The sequence below is a fragment of the Girardinichthys multiradiatus genome, chromosome 22 (genome assembly GCF_021462225.1).
Source record: "Girardinichthys multiradiatus isolate DD_20200921_A chromosome 22, DD_fGirMul_XY1, whole genome shotgun sequence".
In the NCBI taxonomy this organism is placed as follows: domain Eukaryota; kingdom Metazoa; phylum Chordata; class Actinopteri; order Cyprinodontiformes; family Goodeidae; genus Girardinichthys; species Girardinichthys multiradiatus.
In genome coordinates, this window is record NC_061814.1 from 38,740,195 (window position 1) to 38,762,256 (window position 22,062).

General features: G+C 42.0%; 1 protein-coding gene and 1 long non-coding RNA gene across 3 annotated transcripts in view; one reads left to right on the forward strand and one right to left on the reverse strand.

The window, feature by feature from the left end:
• Positions 1–291: 291 nt before the first annotated feature.
• On the reverse strand, positions 292–713 carry LOC124858778. Its single transcript, XR_007035925.1, has 2 exons — positions 457–713; positions 292–374 (listed from the first exon to the last, which is right to left on the reverse strand). It is a non-coding gene; the product is annotated as an uncharacterized LOC124858778 (long non-coding RNA).
• A 4,597-nt stretch (positions 714–5,310) lies between these two features.
• LOC124858855 (inositol polyphosphate-5-phosphatase A-like) overlaps positions 5,311–22,062 on the forward strand; it is a 188,744-nt gene continuing 171,992 nt past the window's right edge. Inside the window, exon 1 of one of the 2 annotated variants that reach the window (XM_047351131.1) lies at positions 5,311–5,838. In XM_047351131.1, coding sequence (XP_047207087.1) covers positions 5,761–5,838 — 78 coding nt within the window. In that variant the 5' untranslated portion in view covers positions 5,311–5,760. The remainder of the gene's footprint in view (positions 5,839–22,062) is intronic. The other variant, XM_047351130.1, reaches the window with a different exon arrangement.

Genomic DNA, 22,062 nt, shown 5'->3' on the forward strand with positions numbered 1-22,062 from the left:
GGGTGGCTTTGTGTTACACACTCACAAATGTTATTTCTCCTTCCTCGGGTCTCCTACTTGGCATATTCAGCCTGTAGAGAACAGTGCTGCATTTACTGACCCTCGTGAACCATGTTGGGACTGTTATTAACAGTCTGCCCAGGGCTACACACATGTCTCATATTACGGTTTTAGGTCCATATCCACGCAGGACAACATTTAACATAGCTGCTAATCTTTCTAGGACTGTCCGTACCTGTCATAATCGGGTTTTCTTAGACTCTGAGATACACAACCACGAGGACAAAGACAGTGTTTTAACAGTTTATTTAGAAATATGGATCAAGGTTGGACTGGAACCAGGACTGGAGCTGGTGGACAAACGCTGGGTCTCTCTGAAGGAGAAATACAGAAGCTGGTAAACACTCTGGGTGGAAACAGAGAAACTGTGAATGCCTTCTTTAGATGCTGACTTACATGGGTTGGGTTCTTGGCAAGACCGGGGGGAAATAAATCCCTTTCCACGCTGGCTTGAGGCTGACAGGCTGTGAACAGGTTCTGGAGGATGAAGTGCTTTGTTTCTTCTCTTCCAGGAAACTCCACTATGGTTGGAGAGTTTTAACGTTGGAGGGTGGACAGCAGGGGCGTTTGTAGGGTCTCAAAACATTGGGGGCTTTAGCCCAAATCCAAAATATTTAGATGTTAATAAGACAATTTATAGGTAATTTAAAGTTAAAATAATATAGGACATATTGTACCAGTTCTGTGTCTCGGCTGGTTTTAGACTGAATGTAAATTATTGAGAATCAAACCAAAAAGGTTTGCAATAATTTAACTTTTTATTTTTGTTAGAAGCTGAATGAAGGACAAGGAGAAACAGAGTTTAGTCCTGATGAAAAACCATTTTGCTGAAGCAAATAGTGACACATTTTGAGGTATTTAGAAAAGAACTTAATCTGAATTTTTGCTGACAAAAGTTTTTCTTAAACTCAGATATGTTTATTATGGGCCAGATAAATGTGCTTCTTCTGTCATCTACATAAATTACCTTTTTTAAACGTTACATTCTCATCAAAGTGTTCCAATCCTGAGGCTCCATTGTCTTTATTCTTATATTTCAAAAAAGGAAAGTGGTATAAAGTTGATTTTCCTAAATCTTAGTCAAATGGAAAAATCCTAAAACACATTTATTTTATTATGCCAAGAGCTTTAGAAACATTTTATTAAAATTGCTCCTACTTTTATGAACCTGTTCTCTTTTATCTCCATCTTTTCAGTCCTCTGTTCCACTTCTGGAGAAATTTGGCCTGCCAGAAATAATAAATGAAACATTTTACAACCAAGTCTTTTGTTCTGCACTGAACATGTGAGACATTAGTGCAGTTCTTACTATTAAACACTTTGAGAGGAAAGGGTGTTAAGTTGTGTTGTTTAAAATATAGCATAGAGCCTCATCCTGGACCTTATCAGTACTAATATTACAGTTATTAATAACTGTATACATATGGTATGTATGTCTCACCTTCAGTAAAACTGTATCCTTGTTTAATTAGTTTAGTTTATATAATATTACATGTGTAATTCAGAAGAAATAAAATAGTTAACTAACCAACGGTCCACCTGTGATTAATTGCTATGATTTATTTCTTAATTATCCTGCATCTTTAACCCCAGAGCTGTATGTTTAAAATCAGCACAGAAGATATGAAAGAGAAGAAGGAGGCTTACTGTTGCTCTTTCTACTACGTCTTACTGGAACCAGGAGATATTTCCCTGGTTTATTGAGCAACACCTGGTTCTGTCTACATGAAGAACTAGACTATAAGACTGGTTGCAGCAATGAGATCCAATGTGATGATCTGAAGGATCTTTTAATGTGTTCAGCTATGTTAGGATTAAATGCTTTTATTTTGACTGAAGTAAAGGACCAGATATTTTCACATTATGATGCATATCTGGCTAGAAGGTCACAGAGAAGGTTGCTACTGTTTTCTATCACAGCCACATCATTTAACTTCACCTGTAGCTAAGGTGAAAGTCCCTCATCATGACCCTGAAGATACTCATTAGAGTGAACCTCCACCTCATGTCTTGCTGGGTGAATCAGTGATTAGCTGTAACTTACAATTAGCCCATTCTGAGTCAGCATTCAGGTTTTACTGCTATCTTCGTCTGGGTTATACCGCTCTGTTTCCACCTGTTCCTGAACACACACCCACCAGCCTCCCACTCTCCGGTTGCCTCCGCGGTTGCTCTGAAATGATCCTTGTTCGAGGCGCTCAGTGTAACTTTTCAGGTAATGAAGGAAGCAGGTCGACATGGAGTAAACTGCTGTTCTGGACTTCTCCAGAATGGAGTCCATCTCTGGCTGTGCGCGTAGTTGCACATTCGTGGTGCTGCAAGTGTACAAATAAATATTTTATGTCTTCTCCTTTGAACTCATTGTCAGGTTAGGTGGAGCGGGACGTGATTATATGGAACACATATGAAAAAGTCTGATTGTTTTTAAATAAAAATGTGAAGTCTAATACCGTTTTGTGGCTGCATCTTTTTAATACTTCTAAATTACTTCTATCAAGAAGTCCGGGCTCTTCAGAAAACATCCGGGGCTTCCGCCCCGAAAGCCCAGGTCTAACTACGCTCCTGGTGGACAGGCAGGTTGATGGGTGGTTCTCAGGTGGCTCCTGAGAAGCTGGGCTTGGAGTTGGAAGCAGAGAGGAGGCTCAGGGATGAGGTGTCGAGGCTGGAGTTCCCAAACCCCTCTGAACATGACACGAGTGAAAACGGAGACCAGAAAGGTTCCATGACTTCCTTCAGCGAATGGTGATCTGCAAGGCAGGGGAAGAAAAACAAGGAGATCAGAGAAACTCCTTGGAAGCAGGACTGCAGAGAAGCAGAGGATATATAAGACAAACATACAGGCTGCCCTAGGATGTCCTACTTTTTTCACTTGACTGTAATAACCTACTAGTTTTAAAATATAGTTTGTTTGTGTAATGCAAGCTGTAAAATGGTTTTAATCCCTTTTAAACCAAAGCTCCCCTTTCAGTTAAATGAATTACAACAGACAGTCAATGAAATGCCTTGCTATATAGTTTATATAACTTACAGAGCCCTAATATTACTTAATTCAGTGCAACAGGATCTTCGATAACAGTCGGTTGGAGAGATATCCTCATATTTGGATTGTTTTCAAAGCTGGTTTGAGCTTCTCTTAAAGCTTTCCATTTGTACACACACACACACACACACACACACACACACACACACAGACACATACACACACACACACACACTTGCGCTGTTGACTTAAGGATTAGAAGCCTTCCAGTAGATGTCTGACGATGACCACCATCCCCGTGTCATCTCTGCACAGCTGGATGGTCACTACATAGAGATATATGGTTCAACTCACACACACTGCAGACTTCGGGCTAACTTTGTAAAGTCAATTTGTTTTTCAGGCTTTTTAACAGAAACCTAATGTTTGCTATTTGTTTGATTGAACTGTGCTGTTATGATTGTTTTAGATGATTTATTGTAAGTGATTTTTTTTCTAGAGCGAAACAAATAAACAGTTTACAACTCTAGTTATTTTTAAAAACAAGAATTGAGTGTACACATTTGTATGTTTTGTGGATTTTTACTAATGCACATAGTTAACAGTTCACATGCCTAAATATGTCCATACATTCGTTTAATTTAATCCTTTAAGTAATGGTGCTGAACGTCAGTCAGTCATTTTCTACCGCTTATTCCATAGTGGGTCGCGGGGCAGCTGGTGTCTATCTCCAGCAGTCTATGGGCGAGAGGCGGGGTTCACCCTGGACAAGTCGCCAGTCCATCGCAGGGCAACACACAAACAACCAAGCACACACAATTTTGAGAGACCAATTAACCTAAAAGGCATGTCTTTGGACTATGGGAGGAAGCCAGAGTACCCGGTGAGAACCCACGCATGCACGGGAAGAACATGCAAACTCCATGCAGAAAGACCCCCAGGCGCTGAACGTTTTACAATCTATTTTAAATGGACAAGGGCATGAACAACCTTTGGTTGGCGAGCATGATTGTATAATATTAGGCAAAAATAACATGAGTAAATATAAAATGCTGCTATTCAAAGCCACCTGGCCCTATTAAAAAAAAGGTACCACTGTTGATTAAAAGGAACACAAAGGCCCGTCTCATATTGGCCTAAAAACATATTGATGATTCAAGGAAATCATTCAAGGATTTGGAAAAATATTATCTTTTTAGGTCATAAAATGATTTTTACTCTCAACTGTCAGTCTACACACAACAGAGTAGAAAAGCATTTTAACATTTTAAACTTATTTCCTCCAGCAGCAGTCTATGCATTGTGAATCTCCCTCAAACTCTTGAATAGGCTTTGCTTCACAGTCTTCTCAAGGTTGCAGTTATCCCTGCTCCACCTCTTTATATCACACTTTTTTCTTCCACTCAACTTTCCATTAGTATGGAAAGTTGAGTGGACATGGGCCTGTCTGTGAGCAAGCAGCTTCCTTAGGAACAATATTATCTGTTTTTTTTTTTTGCTTGTGGTGGGCATCAATGACTGTCCAAAGGCCAATTGTAAAAACAAAAATCAGAAAACCTTTCCCCCTCTACAGATAATGATAATGAAAGCAGTAATAGTAGTATTAGCTTTTGTATTAGTATAATTCTATTATTAGTATTCTAATTGTATTTTGACCACTATTATACTTGTTGTTACTATACTGTACACTAATGGTACCATTACATTATATTGCTACTATACTATAATGCATTTAAATTGGTCTTTTGTATTTATACATAATTATATATTATTATTACAATAAATATGATTATGCAGCTGTGGTTATTGCTGTTTTCGTACTCCTATATAAAATACAGACTTGCTAATGTATACATATTTAAATATTTCTGTTACTGATCACCATCCACTGTGATTTGTTCACCTTATGCAGTAAAAAAAACCTCGGCAGGATTCCAACTTATTGTGTGGGCCATAACATAACATTTGTTCTTAAGTAATATTTCCATCTTTCAAGAGACATAATTTGTGGTTTTCATTGGCTCTGAGCCATAATCATTAATATGAACAGAAATAAAACCCTTGAAAGTAAAATATCTTATCGATGTTCTGGTTTTTGCCTGTATAAAAGGATGCTGAGTGAAAACAAATTGGGATAGCCCAAATGACTGGTGCTGTGTCCGATAACGGATGACGTTGTGTCGGTGGCTGAGGGGGATCCTGTGTTTACGGTGCGCGGGCCCTTTAAGAGAGTCCCGTGTTTCCATTGGCACGGTGACGTCAGAGCAGCGCAGCCTATCCTCTGCTAAAGATGAAGGCTTCGGTCCTGGCATAGCGGCCAGCTTCAGGAGGGGGAGTTTTACGCAGCTCAAAAGGTTGGAAAGCCTTGCCCGCTGAAGACATCCAGGCGCTCAACGTGGATTAAAACAGGAAACTTTTCACGATGGCTCTGAGCGTGGAAAAATAGCCCGAGAAGCAGCCGACGCAGAACACGGAGCCTCTCTCACTGCAAAGCAACAACTCCTGGTTAGATGCACGACTACTGCTGAGAAAAAATATGCTCCAGCCGAGCCTCCGCAGCAGCACCAACAAGCCCGGCTTCAAGCGCAGATTGCCCGTGTTTTAACCTCTTTCCTCCAGCAGCCGTCGTCCCGTCTCCTGGTTCGTTTCCAACGTCTGTTTAGCCTAACAAAAGTTCGCCGTTACAGTCTCCCCTACCGAGCCTCCAGCCCCGGAGAGCCATGGCAAGGAAGCTGACAGCAGCGCAGGGCGCAGGAATACTGCTGGTGACAGCCAACGTTGGATCTCTGTTCGAAAACGTGAGTCTCTGTTGATAAACACACTCTGTGGCTTTCAGTCCCAGTACATTCCACGTCGTCCACGCTCTGTTCACGGTATGCCAATTAACGTCTCATCTGGTCACGACTCGTACCGTTATAGTATTACCTGTACACATAGGCGTCGCCAGACCCAGTTTATTAGGGCACTTGTCCCAGGATATATGTCTTCTGTGTCCCAGCTAAAATTCCGACCCAGTTTCAACAAAAAACGTTGACATATTTGAACAGAACAGCACATAAAATTTATCTTTACATTTTTACAGCTTGGATGGAAAATATTAAGGAAATACTAAAGAAATATACACCAACGCCAGTTGTGTTTAAATGTATACTTTAACAGTTCAGATAAATAAAAACTTCTCCTACAGTGGAAACCATCAGGTGGAACAGGGGTCAGCAACTTTTTACCATTCAATGAGCCATGTCTGTCTCATGTCTATTTTTAGATTCTATAATAAAGAAGAAAATTCAAACTTTTTCAAAGAGATTAAATGCATTTTATTGATTTCTATATTTATGTTCTATTATTAAAAAAAAAGCACAATTTGTGACCTAATAAAAATGTTAATTGCACCACTTGTTTAGTTTTGTTGTAGAAATACTATGCATGGCAGAAGGGTGACCGGAGGGTGTGTTCCAACTAGAGGGGGATCACACTCCTCAGCCTCCCTGGTAAGGCCTACGCCAGGGTATTGGAGAGGAGAGTCCGGCCGATAGTCGAACCTCGGCTTCAGGAGGAGCAGTGTGGTTTTCGTCCCGGCCGTGGAACACTGGACCAGCTCTATATCCTCTACAGGGTGCTCGAGGGTTCATGGGAGTTTGCCCAACCGGTCCACATGTGTTTTGTGGACCTGGAGAAAGCATTCGACTGTGTCCCTCGTGATGCCCTGTGGGGGGTGCTCCAGGAGTATGGAATCGGGGGCCCTTTATTAGGGGCCGTCCGGTCCCCGTACGAGCGGAGCAGGAGTTTGGTCCGCATTGCCGGCACTAAGTCGGACCTGTTCCCGGTGCATGTTGGACTCCGGCAGGGCCGCCCTTTGTCAACAGTCTTGTTCATAACTTTTATGGACAGGATTTCTAGACGCAGCCAAGGGCCGGAGGAGGTCTGGTTTGGGGACCAGAGGATTTCGTCTCTTCTTTTTGCAGATGACGTGGTCCTGCTGGCCCCCTCTAGCCAAGACCTACAGCATGCGCTGTGGCGGTTTGCACCCGAGTGCGAAGCGGCTGGGATGAAGATCAGCTCCTCCAAGTCCGAGGCCATGGTACCCGACAGGAAAAGGGTGGCTTGTCCTTTTCAGGTTGGAGGAGAGTTCCTGCCTCAAGTGGAGGAGTTTAAGTATCTCGGGGTCTTGTTCACGAGTGAGGGAAGAATGGAGCGGGAGATCGACAGACGGATCGGTGCGGCTGCCGCAGTAATGGGGGCGCTGTGCCGGTCCATTGTGGTGAAGAGAGAGCTGAGCCGAAAAGCGAAACTCGATTTACCGGTCGGTCTACGCTCCTACCCTCACCTATGTCTATGAACTTTGGGTCATGACCGAAAGAACGAGATCCCGGATACAAGCGGCTGAAATGAGCTTCCTCCGTAGGGCACAACCTTAGAGATAGGGTGAGGATCTCAGCCATCCGGGAGGGGCTCGGAGTAGAGCCGCTGCTCCTCCACATCGAGAGGAGCCAGTTGAGGTGGCTCGGGCATCTATACCGAATGCCTCCTGGACGCCTCCCCGGGAGGTGTTCCAGGCACGTCCCACCGGGAGGAGGCCCAGGGAACGGCCCAGGACACGCTGGAGGGACTATGTCTCTCGGCTAACCTGGGAATGCCTTGAGCTCCCCCCAGGGGAGCTGGAGGAGGTGTCTGGGAGAGGAACATCTTGGTGTCTCTGCTGAGTCTGCTGCCCCCGCGACCCGGTCCCGGTTAAGCGGAAGATGACGAGTTACGAGTACTATGCATTAATTGCCTAAAGGAAGTCATTTTCATTAGCTTTGTTTACAAAAACAATGCTCAGTTTGTTACTACTGTGGCAAAGGTTGTTTATGGAGGCCCTTAAGAGCCACATGTGGCTGCAGAGCCTCAGATTGCAAACCCCTGAGGTGGAATATGGGTGTACAAAAAGATCATGCTGCACTGAATAAGTCTTAATCTAAATTAGATCACACATTTAATAAAAACGTTTTTTTTTTTTTAAAGAAACGTTTAACCCCCTTCTTTCCATCTCCATACTCGGTCTAGCTTATTTACATGTTTGATGGGTTTGGGTTTGACGATATAGCAACACTACTAAACTCAATGTATTCATTAACAAGATAAAGGGCATACTCTCCTTTAAAACCACCTGCGTGCATCACAGGAATGAAGACACAATCTGTTATCTGTCTATTGGCAGAAACAGTCACAGAGGTGCATCTGAAGGGATGTTTACACAAAGTTTCATAAATCATCTTTTATTGCTGCATTTATTTTTTTAATACCATTCAATTCCCTCCCGGGGCTGACTGTGAAGTTATAGTCCTATAATGTAATAAACTTTCAAATTTTGATATTTTAGAACCAAAAAAACACCAATTTATTCTTTGGCATTTATTTGTATGTAAAATCTATATTGTATACAAAATGTAAAGATTTCTCAACACAAGAGCATCCCCAGATTATGATGGTGTGTTGCCTCGTTTGTATCAAAATCTCAGTAAAAAAACAACATTTTTTGTAACATTTCTTCATGTTACAACCATACATTTTGTGTGCTGGCTGTGTCTCGGTGGGTAGATTTGCAATCAGAATGTTGTTGAATCCATCTTCTGCCCGCCACATAATGAGGTAACCCCAGGTAACCTACGGATCTGTGTATCGGTGCTTGACCAAGTGGTCCTTCATCTTAGTTTTTTTTTGTTCTCAAGGTTTTCTTCAACGATTACCTTTTATTTATCTCTGTCCTTCCTCCCATCAGCTCTGACTAGATTTCTTGTCTCTGCTGAATAAACACATCCCCACAGCATCATACTGCCCCCACCATGTCTCATGTTCAGGGTGGGGTTTGGGGTAAATGTTTTCTGCACACATGATATTTGGCATGGCCAAGCACCCTTTTCTGCATGTTTTCTGGATCCCATTAAAACCAGGTTCCGTTTTCCTTCCACTTCACAATTAAGGTGCAGTTTGGCTCACTCAAGTTTGAATTAAATACAGAATAAAACAAGTAAATATAAAATGAATTAAAAAGATAACAAAAAACACAAGAACTTTTACACATTTCATGATTATTACACCAATATTGTAAACACTGTGTCAGCTATGAAGATTCTCCAGTACAATTATTAATATTGGATGAAAAGTGTTATTTAAACGGGTCGTATGAGTTTGACTGCCCCGGTATCTCTCTTCTGAGGGTAGGAGCTGGAACAGAGTGTGTCCTGGGTGTGTTGCATCTTTTCTCATTTTAACAGCTGCTTTACGTTGGCCTGTCACATAAAATCCCAATACAATACTTCAGAGTTTTAGTTTGTAATGTGACAATATATGAAAACGTTGATGAGTAATGAATACTTTTCCAAGGCACTTTATTTCCTGTAACTCCATCCTAGAATCAACAGCATTTTGTTGATTCTACTCAAGTGTTTCCTTCAGAAAAGCAAAAGTATGTTCTGGATAAAATTAGTGCATCTGGCCTCCTGCGGTGCAACTTCTTCCGTCTTCAGTTGCTATCATGTATCCGGCTTTGATGTTGGTTCTGAAAGACTTTCTTGGTTCTGATGATTCTGCTTTCAGAACATGAGGGAAAAATAAGGCTTCAACTTTCAGAACCAGCCTCCTCCTCCTCCACCCACTCATGTGAAGCGCTGCTCCCAAACATAAGGGAAGAGCTGTCTCCAGCGCTGGAGTAAGCCTATAAATAGGCCGCCTCTCACCAGCATCATGTTTTGGCTGTCTGTTTTTATTTCCCCTCCTTCTCCAGACTAATAACCGACTGAGCCAAAAATGCACATTTGAACATGATTCCTGCTATGAGTGGGTGAGCTGCGCATACATAAGGCAAACTGCAGTCTCCAATGCGTTGGTACCCCTTGTGATGAATATGTGGGCTGAATGAATTCTTTGTCTATGAATGCTGTTTCTTTTATTAGTTCTGCTTTGGGCTGTGTGTGAAGCAGCGCCGGTTGACCTTGATCTTAAAAATATTTTACCTTTTGACTTTCTTATTTTGGCATTAATGTCAGTTAAAGGTTGACACCTCTGAAGGTGTTAGAAATGTAAAGACTGCTACAACACCTCCTCTGCAGTGAAGGGACATTTGAATGATGCATGCAGCTGGATTTTGCGAGAGATTGAAAAGTTTTAACGACAGGGACTATTTTAAATGTTTTAAATATGGCTATGAAAACATGTTGTTAAACCCGTACTGCTGTTTTTTACCTATGGCTTATGTTACTATTAACTCTCCTCTGTGATCTAAGTAATAAAGATGTAATGATCCGGCTTTTCCTGGTGCCCAGTTTCCTTTTGCCGATTCCTATTTTGACTGATTCAGATTGTCTTTCTTTCTAAGGATCGTACCAAAGCTGGTCTCCTGCATGTTTAGATGTGTTGCTGCTCCAACCCAGGTGATTCCAAAGGCTGAGTCCCCTTCTCAGCTTGTCATCAAGGTTCTGCAGAACTGTTTCTTTCATTCAGGCGTTTTGAATCATTGATTAACATCTAAAAACCAGCAGGAAGCTGGTTCTTGAGCACTAGAGTTGTCTGACTCTGGACTGTACCACACAAAAGAGAAAACATGTGCTGCACGTTCTTTGATGGAGGTAATAGGTTGGAATCCAGAAGAAAATTTCAAGATAATCACAACTGATGCTTTAAAGCTTATTTGTTTTCATTGCAAGTTTAGCAGCCATTCTTCTCTTTAATTACAACTTTATGTAATTTGATAATCTGTTAAATTCATTCTAATTTTAGGAGGGTGGCTTTGTGGCATTTAGTTATTTGGGAAAGTGGGATGCAACTATATCCAGAAATATTAAATTAGGCCTAATAGACCATTCATCAATCAGAAGACTCAAGGTTTGAGTCAGAAGTGCAAATCAAGACCCAGTGAGTTCAAAATTATAACATTTCCCAGGTTGAAATGAAAGTGTTCTGTATTCAATTTCAGCAAATTTTATTGCGATGATCAATTTTAAAACTAATCGATCTTTTTTGATCAGTTTGCTACCAGGTGGTGTGCAGTTGTATAGCTTTGCTCTATAAACCAGAGATGTCTCATACTGATAGTGTGTAGTTCAGTCAGCGGTGTGCAGGCACTGCATGCAGCCTCTCTTGAACAGTTTTGGACTGCCCATTTGTCATAAATTGTAAATTTGAAAGCAGCAGGGGAGGGAGATAGCTGCATTCAGACAGCTGTGTCATTGCCTGTAGGAAATCTCATAATGAGAGCAAGTGGTTTGTTTGGTGTTTAAAACCTTTAAGATTTAACATTTTTAAATGTAATTTTAGTCCCCCATGCCCCAGTTCATGGTGGTCTGCTTGCCCCGTTGCTTCTGCAGCAGGTTAGATGTGACATCTGTCACCTGAACTCACAGCTTTGGTGCTGACTTCCTGTGGAACAAATTCTTCTAGTTTGTCTTGACCAGATAATGATTTATGTTGAAGCTGTGTACAGGTCCTTCTCATAATATTAGCATATTGTGATAAAGTTCATTATTTTCCATAATGTCATGATGAAAATTTAACATTCATATATTTTAGATTCATTGCACACTAACTGAAATATTTCAGGTCTTTTATTGTCTTAATACGGATGATTTTGGCATACAGCTCATGAAAACCCAAAATTCCTATCTCACAAAATTAGCATATCATTAAAAGGGTCTCTAAACGAGCTATGAACCTAATCATCTGAATCAACGAGTTAACTCTAAACACCTGCAAAAGATTCCTGAGGCCTTTAAAACTCCCAGCCTGGTTCATCACTCAAAACCCCAATCATGGGTAAGACTGCCGACCTGACTGCTGTCCAGAAGGCCACTATTGACACCCTCAAGCAAGAGGGTAAAACACAGAAAGAAATTTCTGAACGAATAGGCTGTTCCCAGAGTGCTGTATCAAGGCACCTCAGTGGGAAGTCTGTGGGAAGGAAAAAGTGTGGCAGAAAACGCTGCACAACGAGAAGAGGTGACCGGACCCTGAGGAAGATTGTGGAGAAGGGCCAATTCCAGACCTTGGGGGACCTGCGGAAGCAGTGGACTGAGTCTGGAGTAGAAACATCCAGAGCCACCGTGCACAGGCGTGTGCAGGAAATGGGCTACAGGTGCCGCATTCCCCAGGTCAAGCCACTTTTGAACCAGAAACAGCGGCAGAAGCGCCTGACCTGGGCTACAGAGAAGCAGCATTGGACTGTTGCTCAGTGGTCCAAAGTACTTTTTTCGGATGACGCAAATTCTGCATGTCATTCGGAAATCAAGGTGCCAGAGTCTGGAGGAAGACTGGGGAGAAGGAAATATCAAAATGCCAGAAGTCCAGTGTCAAGTACCCACAGTCAGTGATGGTCTGGGGTGCCGTGTCAGCTGCTGGTGTTGGTCCACTGTGTTTTATCAAAGGCAGGGTAAATGCAGCTAGCTATCAGGAGATTTTGGAGCACTTCATGCTTCCATCTGCTGAAAAGCTTTATGGAGATGAAGATTTCATTTTTCAGCACGACCTGGCACCTGCTCACAGTGCCAAAACCACTGGTAAATGGTTTACTGACCATGGTATCACTGTGCTCAATTGGCCTGCCAACTCTCCTGACCTGAACCCCATAGAGAATCTGTGGGATATTGTGAAGAGAACATTGAGAGACTCAAGACCCAACACTCTGGATGAGCTAAAGGCCGCTATCGAAGCATCCTGGGCCTCCATAAGACCTCAGCAGTGCCACAGGCTGATTGCCTCCATGTCACGCCGCATTGAAGCAGTCATTTCTGCAAAAGGATTCCCGACCAAGTATTGAGTGCATAACTGTATATGATTATTTGAAGGTTGACGTTTTTTGTATTAAAAACACTTTTCTTTTATTGGTCGGATGAAATATGCTAATTTTGTGAGATAGGAATTTTGGGTTTTCATGAGCTGTATGCCAAAATCATCCGTATTAAGACAATAAAAGACCCGAAATATTTCAGTTAGTGTGCAATGAATCTAAAATATATGAATGTTAAATTTTCATCATTACATTATGGAAAATAATGAACCTTATCACAATATGCTAATATTTTGAGAAGGACCTGTATATCAAAATAAAGCTACGTTGCTGTGAGAAAATATTTGCCCCCTTACAGATTTCTGCTGCTGGTGCTTTTTTGCCATATCTAAATGTTGACATCAGATAAAGATACCTTCAATAAATCCAAAATGCACTTTTCTAATGATGATTTCATTTTTGAAGTGAAAAAAATCCCATCCAAACCAAGCTAAACCTATGTGGAAAAGGAACTGCTCCTCAAGCTAAACCTCGATTTAATTGTGATTAACCACCGTTGTTTGGAAGTTGAGTTCAAGTTTAGACCTGATTACTACCTGAACGTTGGAATGAAGTCACTACTTAAATAGAACTGGTCTGACAACATGAAGGAGAGCTGAAAGATCTCAAAAAGAAGTTACTGAAATCTACTAGTCTGGAAAGGTTTATAAAGCCCTTTCTGAAGGCTCTGGGACTCCAGAGAACCACAGTGAGAGCCATTGTCCACATATGGAGAAGATACGGAACGTCCTACCACAATTTCTCACAAGAGTGTATCAAAGACTCATTCAAAGGGTCCATAAAGACCCAGAACAACATTTGAAGCACTGCAGGCCTCAGTTAAGGTCAGAGTTCACGATTCAACAACAAGAAAGAGACTGTAGAATAAAATCCTGGAGGAAAATATCCGATTATTGGTTTATGACCTTAAGCTTAAGCACACTGAGGTTATGCAGCCAGACAGTGACCCAAAACACACCAGCAAGTCCACCTCTGATGGCTCAGTCAGTTCTGGACTTAAAATTTATTGAGATGTTATTGCATGACCGTAAACAGGACGTTCCTGCTGGACAACGGTCCAGTGTGTCTGAATTAGAACAATTCTGCAAAGAAGAGCAGGCCACAATCCCTTCTGAGCAACATAAAAGACTCATTGACCGTTATCGCCAGCACTTGATGGCAGTTGCTGTTATAAAGAGTGCCACAACGAACTGTTCATATCATCATTTAAAAATGAAGAAAATACAGGATATCTACTGCAGGTTCAGTTTTCCTAAATAGTCAAACTATTTATAAATAATGAGGAGTCATAACTTCCACCGAATTCACCTTCTTACAGTAAAGCAGCTTTTTATGCATTGTTGATCATAAATGCAGCTTCTTAATGGATCGTTCACTGCCATGCTGGTTAATGGGTTTCACACAGAAGATAAGTGGAAGAAGAGTGATTGGATGAACAAATCAGTGACTTTATAAAGAACATGTTTGTTGTCATGACGTTAAAAGGCTGCCGGGTTGATGTAGTAACCTAAAGAACAGACTAGCTTAGGATAAGTCAGAGGAGGTACCGTAACTGCAAAAATATGGTCAACCGGACATGTTTGAGAACTGTAAGAGTGTTTTCTGTTCAGTGTTAGTCTGTTAACACAGGTGGACCTGGGTGTCACTGAATTATAGTGCTACCACAGATGAGGAGAAGCTTTTGTTTCATTAGAAAGACTCAGAAAACATTGCAACAATTTGTTTAACTTCAAACAACTAAAATTCATTTGAATTTAATCTGCATCATATGTTTCAAACCCGTTGTCTAGTATTTTATTGGCGTCTAAATAAACTCATCCATTTATTTAAGCTATTGTAGATCAGTTTATGTCATGTAATTTTATGTTTTTATTTCACGACTTTGTGTTACGCTTCATATTTCCATATATTTCGGTTCTGATTCCAGTTTGCGGCGCTGAAACTTCTGAAACATGGCAGATTGTGACCCCTGATTAAACCAGAGTAACTCTCAACAAACACTCAAACAAGCTGAATACATTTAGACATGTGTGTTACTTTAATGAATTATGGCCACACATACCTTTAGCAATATAATGTATTTAAAGACTGCTGACTTTAAAAAAGTCTTTGTACAGATGTAACCTCGATTTCTTTCTCTATGTGATGAAATAACTGCAGCAACCATAAATCCTTGAGCCTACATGCAGATTTTAGTCACGTGATGGATGGTGTTGAATGTCCTTATTGAATAACGTAATTGAGCATCCATGTTGTAAGTCTTTAGTCCGGCGCCGTCCTGTGGACGTTTGGTGGGACAGACCATAGTGTCGATACAAAGTACGAAAACTGATTTAATCTTAATGTCCCGTCTTTACAATGGCAAAGGCTGCCGAACAGACTGAATATTTCATATGAAGGCTTGATTTCTGCCTTTCTTCTGCTGCCAAAGTCTTTTGCAGCATGCCGCTGCACAAGCGGAAAAGTTCATGAAAGACAAACCTGATAGCTTTTTTTTCTCAGCCCTCCTTCCATCCTGTCACAACAACCCAAAAAAATGATGAAAATGGATAAATACATCTGGATTGTCCGCTGATGCCACATAATTAGCCGTATGTGATTGACAAGATATGTGAAATAATCCTTTTCTAACACCGCGGTGGTAAAAATAGATTTAAGAGCTGTAATTTAGAGGGTGCCACCACCAAATAAACGTTACGCAGCACATTTTACATGTAGCAAGCGTTCATTCTTATTAGGACTTCAGTTTGGAAGAGGAAAGATGAATCATAGTCTTTAGAAAAGCTCCAAGTCTGTGAACCTGTGCACCAGTTCAGAGTGAAAGGGTGAGAGCTGTGGGGGTTTTCCAGTTTCTTATCACTGTTTCAGCCTAACATAGATAAACTTTCTGCACTTATCATTGATGGCCATTCTGCAGTTGTTTCTTGCACAAGATGCAGGGCAAGATTGGCCTGAACTCGGTCCAAATTTTGGAAAACGATGAGTTTTAGCGACAAACTTTGAGATTCTAAGCTGCTCCATTTTTTCCTGTGCTGCATTAACACAACAGGTGCCATCCAGACAGCAGACCAATGCAACAGAGTTCCATTTCATATCGAACAAAGGTGAAGCCAAAATGAGGAGCTGGTGTATGCAAAACTAAGTATACCCAATAATTCAAAAGTTTAAGAGGAGAAATGCACCAATCTGTCAGCCAGAGGTCGAAAACGGTCAGTTTTTGTCTTTACTGGATCTGGTTTAAATGCAGGCAAACTAAGAACTCCTTTCATTTTAGGTTTATAAATGCATCAATCAGTAGCAGCCAGCAGGCACGTTTAAACACTTTTGTTAGCTGAATAATATTGTGATAAAAGTTGGGGACACTTGCCTCAATCAAAGAACCTGAAGCACATTTTCAGCCTTTTAAGTGTTTTAGTCCTAAGAGGGAAAAGTATTGGTGGGGCAGGTCTGCAGAACCTCCTCTTGGAGCACTACCTTGCAGTATTTTTCGGTCTGACTTTCAGTCTCTCACATAATCCTGGATGAATTTTGGCCCACATTTCTTTAGATTGTCTTTCTTCCTTGGCTGAATGACCCAGATTCAGCCAAGCTTCAGCTCTTACGCACATGGCCTCATATTTGACTCTTAAATACTTTGGCATGGTGCCCAGGTCCTGTGGCTACCAAACAAGCCCAAACCATCAGCTCTCCACCACCTTGTTGGAAAGTTTGCATGAAGTGTTTGTGCCAATATGCTGTATTTAGTTTTCTATAAAAACATGTTGCTGTGCATCTCCGCTTTGGTCTGATTTATACAAAGGACATTGTTACAAAGATCAACTGGTTCATTCAGATGCAATGTTCATGCTTCGATGTGCCTTTTTAGACAGAAGAGGGTTTCTCCTGGCAACCCTTCTGAACATGCTTCACTTGTTCAGTGTTTTTCTGAATATGCTCTCATTAACTATAACATGTAACATGCCAGCTGAGGCCTGCCGAGTCTGAGATGGAGCTCCTGGTTGTTTTCAGTTTCTTTGAGGATTGCACACTCTGACCTTGTAGAGAATTTGCTGGGACATCCATTCCTGTGGAAGATTGGCAACTTTGTCAAATGTTTCCCGTTTGCCAATACTCTTTCTCACGGTAAAACGAACTTAGGATTGTTTGGAAATCGCATCATGACCCTCTCCAGATTGATGGGAATTAACAATTTCGTCTCCACAGTCATTGCTATTGTCTTTCCACCGTCCATAGTGGCAAACTGCTTTAATAGAGGAGGTCACACTGATGATGACCAGTTCATTAAGTATTTGTGTTTCGCATCACCTGGCTCCAATTTTACGTCTTCACTTAATTTTTCTTGAATGATAAAAAATCCATCCATCCATTTTCTATACCCGCTTCTTCTATACAGAGTCACCTGGGGTACACCCTGGACAAGTCGGCAGTCCATTGCAGGGCAACACAGAGACACACATGACAAACAACCATGCACACACCCGTTCACAACTAAGGACAATGTAAAGAGACCAATTAACTAACAGTCATGTTTTTGTACTGTGGGAGGAAGCTGCAGTACCCGGAGAGAACCCATGCATGCACGGAGAGAACATGCAAACTCCATGCAAAAAGACTCCCAGCGGGAGTCAAACCGAGGACCTTCTTGCTGCAATGCAACAGTGCTACCAACTGTGCTACTGTGTATCCCATAATAAATGATGTCAGTGTCAAATATTTGGTGCTTGTTAAAATACTTTGAAACCCTGGTGAAAAAAAACTAACCATAATCAAGGTTCTTGATAATATATTTTCTGAACCACTTATTTAATCTGCTGTGACGTTTCTAGATCCTTGAAGAATTGGTTATGCACATTTGAACCATTAGTGATGCTTTCCAGGATGAAGTCCCGGAGGTTTTCCTTTTTTGAATTCTTTTAAATGATTTCTGCCATGCTGATGATCTGGACGTTGTTCATGTGCCTTATCTGACTAATCGGAGCTGTATCTCCTTGGCGACCGGACATGTCACCGTGCCCCATGAGACTGAAATTCTGCGAGGTGGACAGATGATCATTCCTGTCTCCTGACTTATTTGCACCTGGCAAAATCAACAAACACTCAAATTATAAATGATGTTTGATGTGAGAAAGAGACTTTTTCCCAGGGTTCACTGAGCCTTACTTTCCAAGCAGGATTTGATCATGTATGGGACTAGAGCAGGACGATCATTCAGAGGCCTCAGATAAGGAACAGGGGTAAAAGTTGGAGAGCTGGCGCAGTATAAGGGAAGTTTGGATTCACTTCAAAAAGTGTAAATATCCATTCTGGGACAGCTGTGGATGGGAATGTTGTATTTGTAGATTTATTAAAGATACAGATGTTTTGGTGGTACCCCAGTTTGCCATCTGTGTGATTAACCCAGACCTTGATAATTAAATGTCAGAGGTAGGTGAATGGTGAATGTGTAAACTCTAACTGGGTTATGTGGGTTTCTAACGAGTTTAGAAGATTTAGATACTTTTAGACGAAAAAGGCAGGTTAGTTCAGTTAATTGGGTTGGAGCAAACAGCTCGGTCTATATATTGATAACAGTTATATTGAAGTTTTTACTTTGAAACAAAACAAAAGAATAGAATAGAAAAAACAGTCTTTAACTGACTGAGGTGCAGAATATCTGTTTTTGTCATTCTGCTCTTTACGCAGTAAAAGTAAAACGAACATACACATATATGTACATATTGTTATTTTTATTCTTTATTTCCTCTTAAGTTTGTATATTTATATCCAATGTTTGTATGGTGTAGGCGCCTGAAACCGAAGTCAAATTCCATTTTTGTGCTCTCAACCTTGGCCAATAAAACTGATTCTGATTCTATGTGGCTAACTAGTCAGGCCATCTGCTCATGCAGAACCTGCAGGCAGGTGCTCTTTGGTTCAGAGAAAGATGCATTTGTTCCCGGAGTCTGGAGGAAAGTGGAGAAACTCAATTCAAAGATTTAAGTGCCACCACACAGATGTTTTCAGGAGATGGGCTACAACTGTTGCATTCCTCATCTGAAGCCACTCCTCCCCTTTGCTAAGGAGAAAAAAGTCTGGACGTAAAGTTTGCATTTCCTTCAGAAATCAAGGTCACAGAGTAGGAAGAGTGAAGAGGCACAGAATCCAAGCTGCTTCAGGTCCAGAGTGAAGTTTCCACAGTCCACTGGGTTTTCTGAAGTCCACAATCAACACAACCATCTACCAGGAACTTGTAGAGCACTTGCACATCCTATCAAAAAGCTTTATGGAGATGCTGATTTCATTTTCCAGCAGGACTTGGTACTGGTCCAGATTGCCAGAGGTACCAAAAGCTGGTTCAGTGACCATGGTGCAACTGAGCTTGATTGATGAGCAAACTCACCTGACCTGAACCCTGTAGAGAATCTGTGCACTATTGTCAAAAGGCAGATGAGAAACACCAGACCAACAATGCAAATAACCTGAAGGCTGCTATCAAAGCAACCTGGGCTTCCATCACACCTCAACAGAACCACAGGCTGATCGCCTCCATGTCACACCGCACTGATGCAGTAATTCATGCAAAAGGAGCCCAGACCAAGTATTATCCGTAGTTGGACAGCCGTCAGGGTGGAAGGATTCATATAGACAGCCTTTGATTTCATCACATGCTTCTCACATTTGAATGGCTTGACAAAAGCTCTGAAATCATTTGAGATGCAGATTTGAGAGAAACCATTCCTACTTTTTGCTTTAAAGAGGAACATCTGATGGAAAGTGACCTGTTATTGAAGCTATGTGGTTAAGGCTAACATTTTCTTTTTACTTCTTTTTCCAGCCTGGATGTTTTTACACTCTGTAACCCCAAGCCTTGATTTATCTTCACGTTTAATTTGCCTTTGGAGGATGTTAAATAGCTTGCTGCAGGAATTTTGCTGTATGTTTTAACATCATGTCATAAACCTGTTTTACATTGAGCTGCATGTGTGGTTTATGTTCTGTGTAAAAACTCACTTCTGCAGTGTTTATTAGAAGAATTTGGCTCGACTGAATCTTGTAAACCCAAACTGCGGTGCTTCAAGAGACCCCCTTGGCCTAAGTTCTTCGCTGAGATGCATATCCACTTCACTTTCTCAGAAGTTTTCTTTCCCTCCCTCTGTTTGTTACAGTCAACACTCCCACCTGCACTTGCTCATGCCTTGCTCTAACCTGCCGTGTTTTATCTCAGCAACTGGTGGGGTGGGGTGGGTGGAGCAGCAGCAGTACCAGCAGCTGAATGATTACAAGAGCGCTCATACCGCTTTTATTACCGCTGCAGCCAACTTGCTTCAGCAGCCGCCTCGTGCCGTGGCTAAAGCCAAAGGTGAGGTGAGTCTGTGGTCCCAACCGTGCACCACGTCACCTAGAGAGAAAAAACGCTTTACAACCACCTGCTGCACAGTTTGATTTTATGAGACAAATGTATACATTTATATCTTCCAGTAGATCAGATTCAAAAGACTTGAAGTTATGATTTCTACTTGGTATTTTTGTTGGAAGCTTGTATTTCAGTTTAATTTAGTTGTTAAGGAATGAGACTGTGTTCAACAAGTAAAAAATCATGTAATTGTCCTTTAGTAACAGATTTCTGCAGAGTAGATGCAAACTGACGACTTGCTAAGCAGTTTCTAAATAAATCTAGGATTTTGTTTCATTTTTCATTTAAGAGTTTTAGGAGTTTTTGAGCAATCAGTATCTTACCTGCAGTAGTCCCTCCGCATCCTCATCACACTAAAACAGAAATAGTGTTGTCCTCTTAATGGCTGTTAGCCACATTAAAGTGGATTCCAGAATTCATACATCCATTGTCTTACACCCGCTTGTCCTTCAAGGTGGTGGGAGGGCTCAAATAATCTCCAGTGGTCATTGGACCACAACCATGCACACACACTCTTAACTAAGATTGACCTAGAGTAACCAACAGTTATGTATTTGGACTGAGGAAGGAAGCTGAAGTACCTGGTTGGAACCCACAAATGCATGGGGAGAACATGCATAGTCCATGCAGGCCGGGATTAAAAATCAGCACCTTCTTGTTACACAGTTGTCTTCACCAGAACTAGACCAGGTGTTTGGGTCATTTCATGTCCTATTAAATTCTCAAAAAATGCATTTGCTTTAAGTCTAAAACACTTGATTTTCTTATTTAAGTCTCAATTTAAAAGGTTTGGCCCTAGGCATAGGTTGGTATGAGGTGTTCACTATATGATCACATTCAGTGAAAATACAGTATACCAAAGTTTAAGATCAAACGTATAGGGTCTGTCCAGAGTGTACTCCACCCCTCATCAAAACATTGATGGAGTGAGGCATTAGACCTCCCAGGTAATGGGGGGTGGTCCTTTAGTCAATTTAATTTAACCAGAAATATTTCCAAACATACAGATTTGCCCTTCCTAGAACCGCCACCTTAACGTGGTGGAGATGTTAGAGTGCTCGAATGATCTTAGAGGCTATGTTGTCTGGGGCTTAAATGCCCCTGGTAGGGTCTCCCATGGCAAACAGTCTCTGGGTGACAGGTCAGACAAAGAGTAGTTCAAGACACCTATATGAGGACCACACAATTGAGGCACATGACGTCGCCTGATACAGCGGAGCCGGGGCCCACCTTGGAGCCAGGCCGGGGGTCGGGACTCGTTGGAGCGCGCCTGGTGACCGAGTTGCTCCTCGCGGCACCCGGCTGGGCCAAGCCCGAACGAGAGATGCGAAGCCATGCCCCAGTGGGCTCACCATCTGCAGGGGGAACCATGAAGGACTGGTGCAAAGAGGATCGGGCTGCGGACGATGGTAGAGACCTTGGCGGCCCGATCTCTGGATGCTTAGGCTGGCTCTAGGGACGTGGAATGTCACCAGGAAGGAGCCTGAGCTTATGCGGGAGGTTGAGAGATATCGACTAGAAATAGTCGGGCTCACCTCCACATACAGCGTAGGCTCTGGAACCCATCTCCTGGAGAGAGACTGGACTCTCTTCTACTCTGGAGTGGTCTGCGTGGAGAGGTGGTGAGCTGGGGTGAGCTGCCCTCTGGCCATGACCGAAAGCATGCACTGCGGTGGTTCGCAGCCGAGTGTGAAGCGGCTGGTATGAAGATCAGCTTCCTTCCTACTAACTTCCTCGGGAGGTGTTCCAGGCATGTCCCACCGGGGGGATGCCCAGGGGATGACCCAGGACACGCTGGAGAGACTATGT